At 38.0% G+C, this 19468-nt stretch overlaps 1 protein-coding gene across 1 annotated transcript in view; it reads left to right on the top strand.

The window, feature by feature from the left end:
* Positions 1-17909, top strand: part of LOC107657079 (ubiquitin carboxyl-terminal hydrolase CYLD-like) — a 23207-nt gene extending 5298 nt beyond the window's left edge. Inside the window, exons 2-16 of the mRNA XM_016445088.1 lie at positions 4401-5031; positions 5327-5632; positions 7179-7284; positions 8664-8756; positions 9828-9944; positions 11631-12022; positions 12539-12704; positions 13660-13786; positions 13905-13996; positions 14406-14472; positions 14591-14723; positions 15298-15406; positions 15583-15701; positions 15920-16136; positions 16289-17909. Of these exons, the coding sequence (XP_016300574.1) occupies positions 4540-5031; positions 5327-5632; positions 7179-7284; positions 8664-8756; positions 9828-9944; positions 11631-12022; positions 12539-12704; positions 13660-13786; positions 13905-13996; positions 14406-14472; positions 14591-14723; positions 15298-15406; positions 15583-15701; positions 15920-16136; positions 16289-16473 (2721 nt within the window). The 5' untranslated portion in view covers positions 4401-4539 and the 3' untranslated portion in view covers positions 16474-17909. The remainder of the gene's footprint in view (positions 1-4400; positions 5032-5326; positions 5633-7178; positions 7285-8663; positions 8757-9827; positions 9945-11630; positions 12023-12538; positions 12705-13659; positions 13787-13904; positions 13997-14405; positions 14473-14590; positions 14724-15297; positions 15407-15582; positions 15702-15919; positions 16137-16288) is intronic.
* Positions 17910-19468: the final 1559 nt, after the last annotated feature.

Here is a 19468-nt window from a genome sequence, read left to right as displayed (position 1 = left end):
GCTGAGGTGACGTTTGGATGACGTCCTTTTGGGAGAAGCCCTCCGGAGATTGGTTGGCTTCTTGATGACGCGGAGGCTTCAGCAGTTTTGCTACAGTCTGAGTTTGCAAGATGTTAAGTTCTTTGAAGATCGTGTTTCTCTGAAGTGTTTGAGTTTTAGATGACCGATCGCTTTGATGGTAAGCGTGTGAGCACAAGATGGAGTGCTCTTAACACGGCGAAAGGCGAAGAAGCAAGCCAGCAAATCTGTTCTGCATTGGGTTTTGATCCGCTGCATAAGTCCGTCCCACGACGCGATCTTCCAATCGGCTTCTTGCAAGGCGGAGCGTGCATACATTAACAAGAGGCTCCAATTTATTATGAGGACACCTATAATAATATGTTAATATGTCTATAAAGTCTCTTAAATGCAAATATTGTACATACAAATAAAGTTTACTTCATTTCATCATTCTGCATTTGTCGTGCCTATTCGGTCAAGATTAAACTTCACATATTACACACATTTTAATAACCTTATTTCCTAATAAACACTGTAAACACTGATTAAATTTGCACCGATTACATGAACACATCAAGCATATATATATATATATAACATATTATTGAATCTATTGCTCCGATACTTTCAATGATTTTCAATGATTGTCCGTGTACGTTTCTTTGTCTGTGACAGGAGAAACGCATGCTTTTCTGGAAGGTAGTAAAAGGATGCGTCCCTTTTTTTTGGAATGCAGGGGGGAAAGGGGAGGTGTCCTGAGGTCATGCCCATGTCACGAGTTGGGAGTCTGCCATTCTTCTCCTGGACAGAGAGCTCTTAATCTGTCACTTTCTGTTTATCGGATTTAGCAATTTACGTGTTAAATGGTCAGGGGTATCACGCATCTGGTCCTTGAAAGCCCGTAAAACAAAGATAGTTTTGTATCCTAGTTTGAGTTAGGGTTTAAGCACTGTTTTTTATTTGAGTCTCTTGAGACGATACGCTAGATAGTACAGGAACTGCTTCAACACTTCACTGACCCTGCATGAGTTTTACGACCGCAGCTGGTTGCATAGGGGTTCCTCAGTTTGTCTCAATGGAATGTGATTGTTTCATGTGTGAATCAATAGTGTAAGTGGGTCCGTTCGAAGACAGAGATCCTACAGCTTTTATTTTGGTGGTTTGCCAGCAAATAAATAAATGCGCTGCAATGCATGTTTCAGAGTGAAGTGCTGCGTGTCATGGGCTGCACTCGAACACATTACCCATTTCACTCTGAAAACTGCAGCGCATTGGTATTTTTATATTAAATCGCAACCTTCGCGATATGACTATGGCATTAAGCTATAATGCGATATCGATTATATTTCGATATATAGTGCACCCCTAATTAAAATAATATTACAAAAAAAAAAAAAACATTTGGGCACCCCTATGGATGGACGGCACCCCTAGCATTTGCCTATTTTGCCTATGCGACGGGCCGGCCCTGCCTTCAGCCGCTCCAGCAACGGACGCAACTCGGGAAAAACTATTGGCATGGATTTTTGCTGATAGTTCCGGCAGTCAACTATTGGTGCCGATTAATCGGCAAAACCGATACATTGGTCAACCTCTAGTATGTATGTGTGTGTGTGTGTAGCCTAATATATATATATATATATATAAGAATATTACTCCTCCCTTACTAGTAATAGGTAATATACTTTATGTATTACTTGCTTCTACACTGAACAAAATTATAAACGCAACACTTTTGTTTTTGCCCCCATTTTTCATGAGCTGAACTCAAAGATCTAAGACTTTTTCTATGTACACAAAAGGCCTATTTCTCTCAAATATTGTTCACAAATCTGTCTAAATCTGTGTTAGTGAGCACTTCTCCTTTGCCGAGATAATCCATCCACCTCACAGGTGTGGCATATCAAGATGCTGATTAGACAGCATGATTATTGCACAGGTGTGCCTTAGGCTGGTCGCAATAAGAGGCCACTCTAAAATGTGCAGTTTTACTGTACTGGGGGTCCGGTCAGTATCCAGTCAGTATCTGGTGTGACCACCATTTGCCTCACGTAGTGCAACACATCTCTTCCGCATAGAGTTGATCAGGTTGTTGATTGTGGCCTGTGGAATGTTGGTCCACTCCTCTTCAATGGCTGTGCGAAGTTGCTGGATATTGGCAGGAACTGGAACACGTTGTCGTATACGCCGATCCAGAGCATCCCAAACATGCTCAATGGGTGACATGTCCGGTGAGTATGCTGGCCATGCAAGAACTGGGATGTTTTCAGCTTCCAGGATGTGAACAATATTTGAGAGAAATAGGCCTTTTGTGTACATAGAAAAAGTCTTAGATCTTTGAGTTCAGCTCATGAAAAATGGGGGCAAAAACAAAAGTGTTGTGTTTATAATTTTGTTCAGTGTATGACTATCCTAACTATGCACAAGCATAGAAGCATTTTATTATTTGCATTTAGTGTTATTTTTCCCCTGCTCTCTGAAACCCTGTCAGAACAGATGTGCGCCCTATTTTTGGGTTGCGACCCACCAGTTCAGATACACTGATTTAAAATATGATTTAAAATATGTTGTGTTGAATTCTTCCTAAAAAGTTTTACGGAGAAAAAAAAACAGCCGAGATGGGTTTAGGTAGAATGTTAATGCTAAAGTATTGTGGTGTATAAGAGGTTGAAGCAGGCAGATCTCAGTGTCCTGCAGCAGTCTGATTGTCTGACGCCATGGAATTTCCATTCAGATCACTTCACTCATGCATTGCTGTTTACGACAACTTTGTGTTCCTTAAGAAGAGAACCACGTTCAAAAGGCTCTGACTAGGTGTGTTACATTTTACACTGTTCACATTCATTTGCATAAATGATATTGAAAATAGTTGTCATAAGTCATATTCTGTTTTTATTTGCTTAATTTACTTAAAATCATATGAACATTACTAAAATAAAACTGTGACACAGTATTTAACAATATTATTCTGGTTTTGAAAGCATTTTGATATTGAGCTGTTCTCATATTCATTAACCTCATGTTAAGTGCCTGAAGTTTAACCTCGTTTAGGCATATCTGCAGTAGTGGACAATGTTCCCAGCCATGGCCTTGCAGTTGCTAATTATGATAATAATATGGCAAATGCTAGTGGGTCACTGCTAGTTCCCTGGAGGGGAGCAGGAACAATTGGTCAGAGCTGGTAATTTTAGGTGGCAACACGAAGGGTACCAAAGTCCCTTTAAGGCTAGTCAGTTCACTCGGCAGCCATAATTGTAACACCCCCAGACAGCTATTTCCAGCCATGCAAGTATAGCTCCTATTTATCTCCTTGAATGGAAAAAAGACAAAATCAGTGTAACTGTTTGTCGACCTGGTATTTAATACCATATTTGAAATCAGAAATACAATCTAACAAAAATGATATAAATTGTGATTCTTTATCAAAAATGGCAAAAATTCCTTCTGAAACTGTTGCTTTTGGTGACATGAATAAGTATAGCATTTAAATTGAGGATTTGATATATATTTATGTGGCCAAGTGTAAACGCTTTTAACAGATCGGATAGCTATCTGATCAGTAAAAATGCGTGAAGTGGCCAAGTGTAAATAGGCCCAAACTAATTATTGGCTTTGAAAAGCGGGACTCAGTCAAATTCATCTTTAATATGGTTTATTTTGTTGTTGTTTTTTTGGCCAATGAATCACACTCAAAATACAAGTGTATGGAGTGGACAGAGTTTGTAACCATAACTGTACAAAAGCGCACAAAAAGAACATGGTGTGTCTAAAGGCCCGATTTACTTTTTTCGTTCTTCAATTAGAGGTAAAAAGAAGTTTTGAAAATGCTGCTGGAACCACTTTATACAATAGGTTGCTTTAAAGCAAGCAGCTTTACAGTATTAAACATGCAAAAACAGTGTCACTGTTGCCTTCAGTTAAAATTACAATATCCGTTTCTACTATAAAGCAGCTCTTTAGTGTGTTCATGTGTCAACATTTTCTAACAAAAAGTGCAATGTAACAAGTAGAAAAAAAAGAAAAATTCACAAATAATTGTTTGGAGATTTTTCCATCTACAGATTTTTCCCGGACCTTCTTTTCTCTGTAAATTAAGGGTGCACACTATTGCTAAAAAACACAATCACTACTTAGCACTCAGATACTACTCAGATAGTCAGGCTTCCCAAAGCCTCGGAATCGATTCTTTTTGGAATCAATTCCCAGCCCTAGCTACTGGCACTGGATTAATTACAATATGTAGTATTAACGTGATACCAATATTTCATTTTTTAATTATCACAGTTCTCGTTAATACTGGTATATTGCCCCCCCCCCACTAGACAAACAAAAACTAGAACTTTGTTCTTAAACCTTTATACTCTCTCTATTTCTTAAATATTCTATTTCTCTTTTTCCAGCTCTTTTTGTCCATTCAGTCCATCCATCCCGTTGAAAAGGTCATGAAAGCCCCCTCTTCCTAGTGTCACTGACCCCTGATGACCCACTGATCTTTGACGTGTGTTCCTGTCATCTTCAACCCTCTCCTGCTATGCAGCCATGAGCTCTGCGCTATGGAGCCAGGAGAAGTCAGCAGGCAGCTTCCGGGACGACTGGCGCTTCTACATTGTTGTAAAGGAGTGCACTGTGGAAAAGCCAGGCCAGAAGACTCTGCGCATCCCTCGTGGCAGCCTCGGCCAGGCCTGCCAGGAGCGCAACAGCCTTGGTCGCACAATCCCGCCCAGCAAGGGTAAGCGCAGCCTACGCATCCTGGACCAGACTAATGTGGTGGTTAGCGTGGATGAACGGGACGTTATGGAGCTTGAGGAGAAGCTGGCAGAGCTGCTGTTCCCCATCACCAACTGTGAAGAGCGCTACAGCCTGCTGTGCAACAGAGCACGTCTGGACAGGGCCCGCGACATCAACTGCGGATCAAAAGTTCGAGTGCAGTTGAGGTTCGGCGACCAGCCCCTTCCAGGCGTGGTCCGCTTTAAAGGAGCTTTGCTGCCCGACAGAGCACTGAGTGGTATCTGGTTTGGTGTTGAATTGCTGGTGAGCTACACTGTTTGTCTTGTTTGACGTTGTTTGTCTGGTTTTGGGTTCACCTGGTCCTTGAGCGTGTGATCATTACAGAACAAAGCTGCATTTGTCTCCGGGGCTTAGCTGGGAGATTTGGACGAACATAACCTAAGCCTGTAGGCTGCTTTTGTGGGTGAAGACCAGTCTCAAACCTGTCATCACACATCAACAATGCCTTTTGTTTTTATGGCACATACTTGATGTTATTTATGTGAGTTCTGATGTCTGTGTTGGTGAATGTAATGTCCTTTTCTCCTCTGTCTTTCAGGAGGAGGGCAGAGGTCAAGGTTTCACCGAGGGCTCTTATCAGGGTCAGCAGCTGTTTCGTTGTGAAGATGAATGCGGTGTCTTTGTTGCACTGGATAAACTTGAGCTCTGGGAAGATGATGAGCTGGAGGTAGATCGTGTGACGCTAGAGGATAATGACCCGGAAGTGGAAAGCGAAGGACCGCCACTGGAGATCAACTCTCGTGTGTTGGTGCAGACGCGGGAAGGCCCAGAACGGGGCACTGTTATTTTCTGTGACTTACTCCCTGGCAACGAGAGTCTTGGATACTACGTTGGTGTTGATATGGTAAATTGATTAGACTGTTGAGTTGGTGAATAGGTGACACAGTTGCGTGCTCTGGATGTTTAATATTACAGTTTTCATTAAGCAATGTATTTGTTCAGGCAGGTCAGATATTTAAGATGGTGCTTTTTAAGCAAAGTTTTTATTAAGAAAGCGTCAGGGATGCACAGATATACAAATTCTGGCTGATACGATGAGACAGTATTCATGTTTCATGTTTTGGCTGCTAATTCATTAATTCTATATAATTTTGTCTAAATAAATTCTTCCTGAGATTTGATAAAGATTACATTAAACAGTGTTATTAAATTATGAGTGTTTTTAAAGATTAACTTTAAGTGATGGTACCAATATATGGTGCATCTCTTGAAAATGCACTACTGTTCAAATGTTTAGGGTCATTAAGATATTTATAGAAATATTACTTCTATGTAGCATGGCCATATTAAATTTATAATGACATTTATAATGTTACTAAAGATTCAAAGTTTTTTGAACACCAAATCATCATATTAGAATGATTTCTGAAGGATCATGTGACACTGAAGACTGGAGTAATGACTGCTTAAAATACAGATATGTCATCACAGGAATAAATTACGTTTTAGAATATATTATAATAGAAAACAGTTATTTTAAGTTGTAATAATATTTCACAATATTACTTGTGCAGACGTTGTGAGCATAACTTTATAACATTAAAAACATGAAAACGTCTTTCATATCCCAAACTTTTGAATAGTAGTGTGTGTCAAAATCCCAAACTTTTGAATGGTAGTATATGTCAAAATAGTTGAGATGTTCACCTCCAGTGACATAGACGTCAGCGTGGAGGGCAGGATTGAAGGAGAGATGTAGAGACAGCTCAGTTTGCTCTGTGTGACCACCATAATGGCGTGCTGCCAAATGCTCACACAAGACACAACCAACACACGCCATTCCACTGTTCTCCTCTTTTCACCCTTTGTTTCTCTCTCTTCTGTTAAACTCTCACTGCCCTCTCAGCAGAGCTCAGCTGGACTTGCTATCACTTAGATCTAAATGGTGTAGATCTGGATAGGTTTAGGTTTTACTTGTATTTCAGGACAGTACATGTTTTGCTCTTGGTCTTTTGAGTAATAGGTTGTATAGATTAGATTTAAAATATATTTGGGTCTGTTTAGTAAGTTAATGCATGTATTATTAATAGAACTGTATTTGAATATACACTAAGGAGATTTGATGAAAGGCTATACATTAGAAATAGATTAAAACAGATAACAGTGGAGATCTGGCATGTAAAGGGTGTGGGTTTAGAGTTCAGAGACATCGGTCGTTCTGATTATAGTGTAGGTTGTGTAGTGTAGCCATTAGAGAATTACAGCTCTCAGTTAGTGAGATGGGTCCTGTCTGGGTCAGAACAAGAACGTATATGAAGATTTCCATTAGGAGATAGAGAAAGGCCAACCTTTGTTTGGGACGTGTTTATTTTGAAGTGTTGTAGATGCAAGCATTTATGAGATGATCTAGGTCAGGTGCAGTAATAGGGTGCTGTACCTCTCGCCCTCAGGACAATCCCATTGGAGACTGGGATGGGATCATCGACGGCAAACAGCTGTGTAATTTTGCTAGTCTTGAACACACCCGTCTCGTCCCCATCTGTGATGTGATGCCAGGTAAGGGCTCTCACTTCATAAGTATTTGTGAGACGTGGGTATTCAATTTTTGTTCTGGCTTTGAGTGTGATTACTGCTAGAAACCTGGTGTTAGTTGCACTGTTTGTTTCTAGATTGAGCTTTAGCACCTTCGATTCAAAGTACAAGTAACTTGGTTATTACAAAAGATTATAAAAATCATAGGAAACGGTTTTATAAAATATAAAAGAATTTAAATTTAGAGTTAAAAAAATTAAATACATTAATTGCATTTATTTAAAATATATATACAGTTTTATTTAAAACAAATTGTAAATAAATTGCTTTTCCATTGAGTTACTGATCATAGATTGTACATATTTCTTTGTGTGTTTTAGACTTCAAGTCAGGGTGTAGGCTAAATATTTGTTGTCAGAAAGCAAAGAGCTCTACTGTGTGTGTGTGTGTGTGTGTGTGTGTGTGTGTGTGTGTGAGTCATGTTAACATGCAGGAAACAGAAGCTCTTTTGTCTAAAGGCCTGTTTTTGTGAGTGGAGTGTGTGGAGCTCTCTTTGTTCCCTCTATTTATTGATTTGTTTGTTTGTGTGCATGTGTATGTGTGTGTGGGGGGCAAAACGTCTTGTCTTGGTTAATGTCTTAAAGCTACCGCTCTTCCTTAATTTATCTGTGAAATGAAAGGAATCTGTATATGTGGTCATCAGGGTGTAACCTGCTGCTTTATGTGTGATGCTGTTTATGATATTACCAAAATCATATGTCAAAGTATTAGTATGTTGTATCACAGAAAATGTATGTCATGTTATATTTGTTGGAAGTTTTACCCACATTTTTTAAAATCTTTTTTATAATTATAAAGTAGTACCTGTTGTTTGAAAAAAATTAATAAAAATTATTTGGAACTCGCACCAAAAAAATCTGATTATTAAATTGTCAGTGTTATTGGACAAATCCATACAATACAATGACCTTGAAATCGATATTTAAGCTGAAAAGAAAAAAGAAAATCTCCTTTGGCCCATGTAAGAAAGAGAATCTTAAGGATTTTGCACAACATGAGTAAATTATGATTTTTTTTTTAGGCAAGCTTTTTGCTCGTATGTATTTATTTATTTATTTATTTATTTATTTAGTAATTTATTAGACGCTTTTATCCAAAGCGACTTACAAATGAGGACAACAGAAGCAATCAATTGTAGTATTAAAACAACTAAAAACAGATCCAAAACTAAAAGCTAAAACTTTATAAATACTAACTTACCTATACCCATTTTAAAAATAAAGAGATTAAATAAAAGTGACAAATGAACTGAAACAGAAGCGAAACAAGTAATACAAGTAATAGTAATAGTAATAGTAAAACAATAGTTGTATTGAAACCTGTGTGTATATAATTGTTTGCAGAATACTCCATGCAGGATCAGAGGCTGCCCAAAGTCTTTGCCTGCAGGGGCGGCAGTGACAAACCTGGCAGCCAGAGCAAACCAAAGAGTAAAGGTATTAATCCTGTAATATCTATATACAGTTGCTGGAAATAAGTTTACAACACCAAAAATGTTACGATACCAATGGAATTTCACTATTTCAATAAAAGATCTCAAGTAATTATTGAAAAAAGTAAACAGTCAATGACAAAAGATATTCAGTCAAGAGCAGTGAGTGATTTTTCTCTTTTTCTTTTGTTGTTTTATTAACACTAACAGCATAAACTGCAGCAGCAGGTATATTAAGATAATGTCACTTCAGTCCTAATATACAGATACAATATATTATTGATACACATGCGTTTTTTTTTACTCTTTACGTTCACTTAAGACATAACAAACTGTGTTTATGTGAATACTCTCCAAGATGGACATTTGATGTATCTTGTGAGTATTTAACCATTTAGCCATAAACCCCAGTGACTAGCAAAGATTTACTAAGCAGGATTTTGGGTGCATGCAGCATGAGCAACAGTTGCACGCTGCCAGCAAAACCACCCGCATTTTGCCACTTCCCATGTCTGCTTGGAAAATAAACTAGACACTCACCACTGCTGTGTCCCTTATATATTGCTGATGTTATACATTTTACGGTGATTATCTCATTTTGGCAATATTTTACATAATTTCTTACTGACCTTGCATGTCCAGTTACACACTGTATTTAAAACTGTACATAACTGTACTGCAGTTCCACTAAAATATATCCGTTGGACTCTTCTTTACAGTGTTATTAGAGATCCCCAACATAAATATCATATGCACTTGTTAAAAGTATTGAATCTGTATTTACTCAATATAATGAAAATCTGTGGTTTTGTAATGCTTTTGTTAACGAACTAATGTTTTGTTTAAATGTGTAAATTTGTCCTTAATTCTGTCCTGATGGATCATGTGAAATCTTCACCAGACTTGTTATTTCGGCAAGAATACACACAAAATGAGTTGGTGAACATGTAATCCCACATGTATTTCCTCTTTCTATCTCTCTCCCTCTCTCTCTCTCTCTCTCTCTCACACACACACACACACACACACACACACACAAACTGTTTACTGTCTTCCTATCGTAACTCTTATTCAGGGTTAGGCCTGCAGCCTGGCAGCAGGAGCAAGTCTGAGTTTTATTATACGCTAAATGGCAGTTCGGTTGATCACCCTGCCCAGTCCAAAGCCAAAAGCACATGGTACATAGATGAAGGTAATCAATAATCAATACAGATGGAAGACTGGGAAACTCTACAAATAAACATCTTAACAGCAAGGTGCCTTCCTGCTAATATCTTGCCTAAAATTAGCCCACACTCAACTTTAGTTACTTTTAATAGTCTTGGCATGAATACGTAATCACATGTTAATCAGTGCATCAGCAGTGATTTGAAAAGGCAACTTGCTGCTGAGATCTTTTATTAGGAGTCCGGTTCACTATGACATGAGTGGCACATGACCTCATAGCATGACATCATTGATCAGAAATCAAACATCTCAGGTGTCATTCTGAATGTTCTGTACTACAGTCATTTGTGTTTGCACATTCAGTTTTCAACTAAATGTAGTTATAAGGCAATGATTAAGTTATGAGTAATTAATGACTATGAATAATGAGTAAATGAGTAATTAATTTACTCACGTTGAAGTCAGTTAAAGTAATTGCTGGTATTTATTTTGTATTTGTGATCTTTTTTTATAGAAAACTGCATTAATTTGTTAATTGAAGCACACATAGAATGCTTAGAATTTGTGGCCAGTTTTATGTATGATTTGTGAAAGCCTTTTATATTTTGGTATCAGGCATACTTGGTATATCTCCACTCATCCATTGTGTAATTGTGTGTTTGAATGTGTGTGTGTGTGTTTGCCATTGAACACAGACTGTATTCCTTATAACATTGCTTTCATCTGTGTAATAATTTCATATTTCATGCCACTCTTTACTAACATGCACTGTTGAAGAATGTTGCAGGGGTGGTCTGTGATTAGTTAAGGGGTTCATATTGTGTGGCCTGTGCTGCTTTCATTCTCATTCACCAGGCTGTCATTCTTCCAGTGGTGACTTTTTGTAGCCCAATGATTCATGAAATTCTCATTTCATGTGTATGCTTCAGTGAGGAGAAAATCACTAATCAGCTTTGAAAGGACATCATGTTTTGGTTAAGCTTTTTTAGTAAACACTACCGTTCAAAAGTTTGGGTCAGCAATATTTTTATTTTTTTGCTTTTTAACAAGGATGCATTAAATTGATCAAAAGTGACAGTACACACGCACACATATATAAATATATAATATTTATATTTCAAATAAATGCTTTTTTTTTTTACTTTCTATTAATCAAATAATAGATTTTTTTGGGTGTTTTCAATATTGCTATTAAGAAGTGTTACTTGAGCACCACATCAGCATAGAGTGATTTCTGAAGGATCATGTGACACTGAAGACTTTAAAATGTATTCAGATAGGAAACTGATATTTTAAAATGTAATAATATTTGGCAATATTACAGGTTTACTTTATTTTTGATCAAATAAATGCAGCCTTGGTGAGCATAAGAGACTTCTTTCAAAAACTTTACAAAAAAAAAGAACCCCAAAATTTTGAACTAAATGCAGCCTTGGTGAGCATAAGAGACTTCTTTCAAAAACTTTACAAAAAAAAAGAACCCCAAAATTTTGAATGGCAGTATATTAATGTAAATCACCTTAATGACAGATGATTGTTGAAGATGCTCTTTTGAAACATTATCTGTGAATCCATTGAATCCATTTATGATGACGTCAACTGATCAGTTTATATTGGTTAAACAATTTCTGGTCCTCCACACTGATGCATCATCTGGTTATCATGACCTCTAGGTACAGCCTCTTATTTCTTTGGCTTTGTTTCTTGATAGTCGGCGAGGACCCGGCCAAATCCCTGACGGACACCCCCCCAGACTTCAACCCAAGCTCGTCCCCTTCTCGAGCTCCGCCCATACCCTCCTCACTGTCCAATGATAACAAGTTCCACTCCCTGCCCTTTAGCTTGAGCCACAAAGTTGGCCCCAGTGGGAGCATGAGCCACGGCCCTCTCTCCCTGTCCGCTGGCTCAGTGATGGGGGAGCAGCAAGAGGTCCTGCCACCTGCTACCACTCCTGTCCAGAGGCCTCCGTCGCCAACACAAAGCCAGCCAGGGTTAGAGGTCGGGTCATTGGTGGAGGTTAAAGAGAACCCACCGCTGTGTGGGGTCATCCGCTGGGTTGGTCTACCTCCAGGACTTCAAGAGCCGCTAGCTGGGCTAGAGCTGGTCAGTAGGTTTATGTGTGTTTGCTGTACTGTAACTATAAGTTAATATAAATGCACCACCATTTAAACATTTGTGGTCAGTGAGGTTTTTTCTTCAGACATTAATACTTTTATTCAGCAAGGATCAAAAGCGACAGTATAGACTTTTACATTATTACAATAGATTTCTGTTTTAAATAATCAAGAATCCTGAAAAAAATGTTTCACAATTTCCAAAGCAAAACTGTTTTCAGCCTTTATAATAATTAGAAATGTTTCTTGAGCACCAAATCAGCATATTAGAATGATTTCTAAAGGATCATGTGTACTGAAGATTGGAGTAATGGCTGATATCACAGGAATAAATTAAATTTTAAAATGTATTAAAAAAAAAATTTAAATTTTAATATTTCACAATATTACTGTTTTTACTACATTTTTTGATCAAATAAATGCATCTTCGGTGAGCATAAGAGACTTTCAAAAACATTTCAAAAATCATACTCTGTAATGATGTGTTTCTTTTGTGTGTGTTTAGGAGGAGGAGTGTGTGGGCTGCACTGATGGAACGTTTAAAGGGATTCGTTATTTTACGTGTCCACCAAAGAAAGCTCTGTTTGTCAAACTGAAGTGCTGCAGGCCTGACTCACGATTTCCATCCTTACATCATTCACCCAACCCCATAGAACGATGCAACTCCATAGGTAAGAAACACACTTTAATTGTCAGAGTCCATGTTCCTATGCTTATGATAGGCCTACAGTAAACCAGATTCAGGGATATGTGATGTTAATGTCCAGTGCTGTACAAGCTTTATAAACAGCATTTGCAGCATAATGTTGATTTATCTTAAAAAAAAATTTTTTTTTAAGAGCAAAAATTGCAGTTACATTAACACTCTTCTTAATTTTCTGTGTTCTGCTCTGTCTAGTGCATAATTGAAAGCACAAGCCTGTAAAAATATACTCTGTTGACCCTGAACGTAGAAAGACACATTCTGCTTGTGCAAAGTATGCACTTTGTTTTTAAGGCTCAGATCACTAGTACATACTGATGATGTGATTTGATCAGGTGGAGCTGGGGAAGGTGGAGGGTTTCAGAGAAACTCTGAAAGCGCGCTGCAGGAATCTCTAGTGAATGCTAGCCAGCCATATAAATGCAAGGCAGTAAGCTCATTGGCTGCATATGCAGCATGAACCAATCAGCTTGTGCCAAGTAGTTTAACTCTCTGAATATCATCGGTTACGTTAACAACCAGTCAGCCTGCGTTTCATGACTGAACTATGTATTTATACTGTACAAACCGTATATTCTCTCACCCTACACCTAACCCTACCCCTCACAGAAAACTTTCTGCATTTTTACATTCTCAAAAAAACTAATTCTGTATGATTTATAAGCTTGTTTCCCCATGGGGACCTCAGTTTAGGTCCCCACGGTGACACGAGTCCCTGTGAGTTGGTGTGTATTCAGGTTTAAGTCCCCACTGGGATAGAAAAACATGTACACACACAAACACGTGTTTACACAGTTAAGTGCAGGAATTACTTTATGCATTACACATTACATTTGTTTAAAACTACTGCATTGCATAAATTTGCATAAAAGATGATTTCTTAATGTTAAATTTGTAAATATTCTTCTGTCTCTTTCTGTGTGTCAGTCTTTTCTCCTTTAGTTCTGTGTTGGATACGGTGCTCCTGAGACCAAGATCTAAGACTGATGTAGAATATTACAAAGAGACACAAGACTTACTGCGCACAGAAATAGTCAACCCACTGCGAATGTGAGTGGCACAGAATGAAAACATTCTACAATTAAGCATTCATCCAAATATTCCCTTTTACTCATTCTCTGTGACAGAACTGGTTGTAATCTTTTATTAATCTGTGTGAATTTGTTAGACATGGCTACGTGTGCGCCACTAAAATCATGAAACTTAGGAGGATATTGGAGAAAGTGGAGGCAGCGTCAGGATTCACTTCAGAAGAGAAAGGTGAGAATAGTCTCAGGCCATGTCCACACACGTACACGGGTATTTTTATAAACAGAGTTTTTCCTTCTTCCGTTTTAAAAAAAATCTCCGTCCACATGAAAATGCAAACTCATGCTATGAAGCACTGTCAAGAGCATGCGAAACCAACAGGTGGTGATATAATCTCAACCATAAAGCCATGTCTTAGATATGTTCAACACCAAAAAACAACAACATTATATAAAAAAAATAAAAATAAATAAAAATAAAACTTTCAGGATGATCTACATATTAACTACAAAAAAATTGTGAGATGAATTATAATAAATTATTTTAATTTGATTGATTGCCATAGTATTATCTAAATGTGTTACAGTATATCAAAGCTTCTGTGTTGAGTGACATAGCAAGGCATTCTCTTTTTGTTTAGATCCTGAGGAGTTCCTCAATATCCTGTTTCATCACATCCTGAGAGTCGACCCTCTTCTCAAGCTTCGGTGCGCCTCTCACACTTTTCAAATCCATGCTAGAATCAGCATTCTCGGGAGCTCCACAAAGCTATTATCAAAGAGTGGTGTTTTTGTCTTTGTAAAAACATGATTGTATCATTTGCAGGTCTGCAGGACAGAAGGTTCAGGACTGTTACTTCTATCAAATCTTTATGGATAAGAAAGATAAAGTGCTGGTGCCAACCAGCCAGCAACTTCTGGAGTGGTCCTTCATCAACAGTGATCTCAAATTTGCAGAGGTATGTACACAAGACATGCTCTGGATCTTTCCTCTGTGAACAACATAATTAGTGGAGAGGCCACTTTCACTTCCATGTTTTATTGTTCTTTACAACATATTCTTTTATTTGGCTATAAAAAAAAAACAAAAAACATTTTAAATCTTTTTTTTTTTTTTTCATATGTGCTGTATATATTTGGGGTTGGTAAGATGTAATGTTTTTGAAAGAAGTCTCTTATGCTCATCAAGGATGCATTTAAACAAAAAATCTAAAATAAAGTAAAAACAGTAATATCGTGAAATTGTAATTTAGATTCTTTGAATAGGAAGTATAAAAGAACTGAATTTTTTTTAATAGAAACCTTTTGTAATATCTTAAATGTCTTTACTGTCACCTCTGATCAATTTAATGCATCCTTGCTAAAGTGAAAATTTGAATTTTTCCCAAATAAGCACATAGAAAAAACACACAATTAAAAGAGAATTAAAAGATGCATTTAGAGGAGAATTTACACATCCAAATATGTTGGTTAGTGTGGTGCAAGGACAAATGAAGTGTACTGACATGTTCTTGTCTGTTTGTTTCTGTCCAGGCCCCTTCTTGCCTTATAATTCAAATGCCTCGCTTTGGGAAGGACTTTAAGATGTTTAATAAGATCTTCCCTTCTCTGGAGCTTGACATCACCGATCTATTAGATGACAGTGAGTCAATTCAGTAACTGATTTGATTTGTGCTGGTATTAGAATAACATTCCACATACCAAAGTAATGTATCTGTGTTTGAGATAAAGAACTAATATTATTGTAATATGCATCATTCTGGCTGTGCTTCATTTTTTTCTGTGTTTAAAGGAAAATTATATAAATGTTTTTGTCAGCTCCTAGAGAATGTCGAATTTGTGGTGGCTTAGCTCTTTACGAATGCAGAGAGTGCTATGAAGATTGTGACATCACGCCAGGAAAGATCAAGCAGTACTGCGAGAAGTGCAATACACAGGTAGGACACAGACACAAACATGCTCTTCTAGCTCTAAGAACATTCTGTTATCTTCTCTGCAATACATTTCATATCCACTAGATGGAGACTTTTCCAAATGAATAATGCTGAAACACTCTTATCCATAGTAGTTGCTTTCAGTGGTTAAATATACATGATTGTGCAAATTTATGTGTACATGTTTTTTCTGTATATGTGTTCACTTCCTGCAACTTTAGGTACATCTGCACCCACGACGTAAGTCTCATCGGTATGTTAAGTTATCTGTCCCTAAAGAGCTACATGAGTCAGTTTGGAGACAGGGATCTTACCCTCACCAGCAGATGGAGCTGTTTGCTGTGCTCTGCATTGAGACAAGCCACTATGTCGCCTTTGTCAAATACGGATCCGCAGACTCGGCCTGGCTATTCTTCGATAGTATGGCTGACCGTGATGGTACAGAGGACTTTTTATCTAATATAATTTCTATATAATCTAATATAAATGTAATAAAACTCTCACTTCTTGAGTCACAATAATAAATAGACTCACTATTCTTTAATTGTCAACTTTTTTTTCTAACTCCTTTTTTCTGTTTTTGGTGGCAGGTGGTCAGAACGGGTTTAACATCCCACAGGTTTCCCCATGCCCTGAAGTAGGGGCCTACCTGAAGATGACCCCGGAGGAACTCCACGCACTGGACCCCAAGAACATCCAGGGCTATGCACGCAGACTTCTCTGTGACGCCTATATGTGCATGTACCAGAGTCCCACCATGAGCCTCTATAAATAGAGAAGGAGGAATAAAGAAGATGGAAAGGTAGGAAAGCGAATGGCAGAGAGATGAGGGAACAAGGGAACAGAGGAAAGGGGCTGTAGTGAAGAGAGAATGAGGAAGAAAAGAAAGAAGAAAAGTGCCCAAGAAGACGCACTTGAGATTGAATATCCCACATCCAGTTACCTCATCCTCTCTTCTGCATCTCTCTGTACATACTGCAGGGTAAATACGGTCATGAGAGTGAAGGCAAGATCAAGAGAACGAACAAAAAAGCCTATTTGCACTGTGTGAGAGCATATGTGTTTGTGTGTGTTTGTTGAAGTGTTGTTGTTGTTTTCTCTGATTTGTGCCGTCTTTGGCTCAGCTCAAACTCTTGAGTGTTCAGAGCGGTGTTTTGCACGGAGAGAATTCGCAATCTTTCCAGCCCTCAGGTGTTTCGCAGACGCTCACTCACCTGATGGCTTCACATTCGCTACGTACCGCCAGAACTGACCCCTCCAAACAGCAACACATTCTACCCCTGTTAATGAAACCTTGGATGAATGTCCAAAACAGGATGTTTCTGTTCTGTCTGAATGCCTCCACTCATCACCAACCCATTTTAATGCACTGCAGTGTCCAGCATTAATTATAGTTCAGACGCACTGTGTGTAGTCCCTGTTTTTGCCTTTGTATTTTGCTGTGAAGTCTTTGTCTGGTGTGTTCACATACAGCAGAGCCCTTGACTGCCATGCACGGGTTCCAGATCAAGACAGAAGAATGAGATGATTAAGCACAGGTTTTTTTTTTTTTGACATGAAGAATTATATAATTGAGCATTTTCTTGTTAAAATAGGAATTATTTAATTTTATTATAATTTTTTTTTTTTTTAAATTGCAAAAAAATACTAGCAACTCCCCAGGCCATGCTCTCAAAGTCATAAATTAGCTGTAAATTACTTCCTATAGATACAAGCCAATTTTTGCAAGTATTATGATAATATTATGATATTCCAAAGGTTACTGCTTTGCAGTCAAGGTCGTGTTCATGTTATAAAAAACTGATTCTAGTTCCTGTTTGTATATGACATGCTCTGGTTTGAGTGTTCACGGCTGAGGCTGAATGGACAAGAGCTGTTTTATGCTAAACTGCAGTGCTGATGGCTAATTTGCAGAAACACTGTTCATCGAGATACTGGTTTGATGTACTGTGCACATTTTTGCTATGGGTTATCGGATTGTTTACACATCCTGGTTTAAACTAAAGAGTTATGAAAATAAACTTGCATTGGGATCGTTTTGTAATCTCTGCTGATGTAACTGTACACTATGGGAGAGATTCTTCGTGAGCGACTGTAATGGGAGAAAGAATGACGACTGGTGTACTTGTGTAAAATGAAGCCAGGTGGACTTTATTATATCTGTGCTGTTCTCTTAAATGTTAACTAAATTAAAACGCCATTTTGAAAACAGCTTTTGTGGTAATGGCTGCACTGCTTTTGATTTGCTCATTTGGGATTGTTTGTTAAAATGTGTTTGTTTTTTTAAATAGAAGTGAAGACAAGCAAGAGGAAGGAGTGCAGTTTGTATGTGTGTGTGTGTGAGTAAAGTGAATATTTACCTCGAAGTTGACAGATGTGCCACCAAGCTGTGAAAATCTCTGTCTTCGCATGTCACTGAGATGTGTGCAGCATTTGTGCTTTGATGCCAGCAGTGTTTTCATCTGCCACATGTGTGAGTGTGTGTGTGTGACAGTCTTCAGCAGGCAGACGGACGAGGTGTGTTTGGATGTCCATTGCCTTCAGTGCTGTCATAAGTCTGTGAGTGTTTGTGTGGGGATTTTTCAACTGCCAGCGGTGCTGCTTTCACCTGTCACCTGTGTGGATCCCATTAACATGGTGTCACGACCAGGGCATGATGTGGTCTCGGACGCAAACACTCCAATGCTGGAAAGATGGGGCTGATCTGTAGTGAAGGCTCAAAAGCTAGAGACACAAACACACACACACACACACACACGCACGCGCATGCCACATCTAGTCTTCACCCCTGATGACCTCATATGGTCACGGCCATTACATGTTCAGTTGTACCAGTAGATGAGGAATATCAATAAACAACATGTACTTATTGTGGCTTTAGGTGTATGATTTGCTTTAGTGTTAGTTACTATAATGGATAATTTACTCTTATTACTATAATACATGTTTAAGAAGGACACATTTAAATAAAATGCTACCAAACTTCCCAAATCGCTGATTGTCCACTGTACATTTGGATATTCATAATAGGTCTGTTGGCGCTTTATAAATCATGGGTAACACTTTACAATAAGGTCTCATTTGTTAACATGAATTAATGCATTAACTAACATGAACTAACAATGATATAAACTTTTATTAAACTTTGTTAATGTTAATACAATATTTAAAAATATATTAGTAAATGTTAAGATGAATAAAAGTATTGTTTATTGTCAATTCATGCACTGTACACAAACATTTTTCAAAGTTCTAAATAAAACTGATTATAGGAGTACATTTGCAAGAAAATACTATTTCAGTGTTTGTACCTCAAAATTTCACTTATATGTTACTTGCCATTACTTTGTAATTATTTGTGAATTTTACTAGCTATTTCTTTGTGAAAATGGTAATGTTGTGTTTCTACAACATTTTTTTTCCAGCATGTTAACTAATGGTAACAAATAAATCCTTGTTGCAAAGTGTTACCAAATAATTTTTCTCCCCCCAAAAAAAGTCATGCCTGCGAACTGCACAATTGTCATGCTAGTATTTGTCATCAGAACCGCTGGCACACAATGCTCTCATGTAGCTTTATGCTGTGGCGTATGCCTGCTGTGTGCCACGTGCTAATTTCTCCTACGTTGGCACTACCTGACCAGATGGAGAACAGTATTGCCATGCTCACCATTAGAGCATAGCCTCGGTGGGTGAATGTCAAATAAAATCCAAGCATATGGATTCCTTCTCTGTCGACTTTGATTCTGATAAACAGAAGATCTGCTGTT

The sequence above is a fragment of the Sinocyclocheilus anshuiensis genome, unplaced genomic scaffold, assembly GCF_001515605.1.
Source record: "Sinocyclocheilus anshuiensis isolate Anshui unplaced genomic scaffold, SAMN03320099.WGS_v1.1 scaffold944, whole genome shotgun sequence".
Lineage (NCBI taxonomy): Eukaryota > Metazoa > Chordata > Actinopteri > Cypriniformes > Cyprinidae > Sinocyclocheilus > Sinocyclocheilus anshuiensis.
Note: the sequence above shows the minus strand (reverse complement) of the source record. Positions and strands in the feature narration are given on the sequence as shown.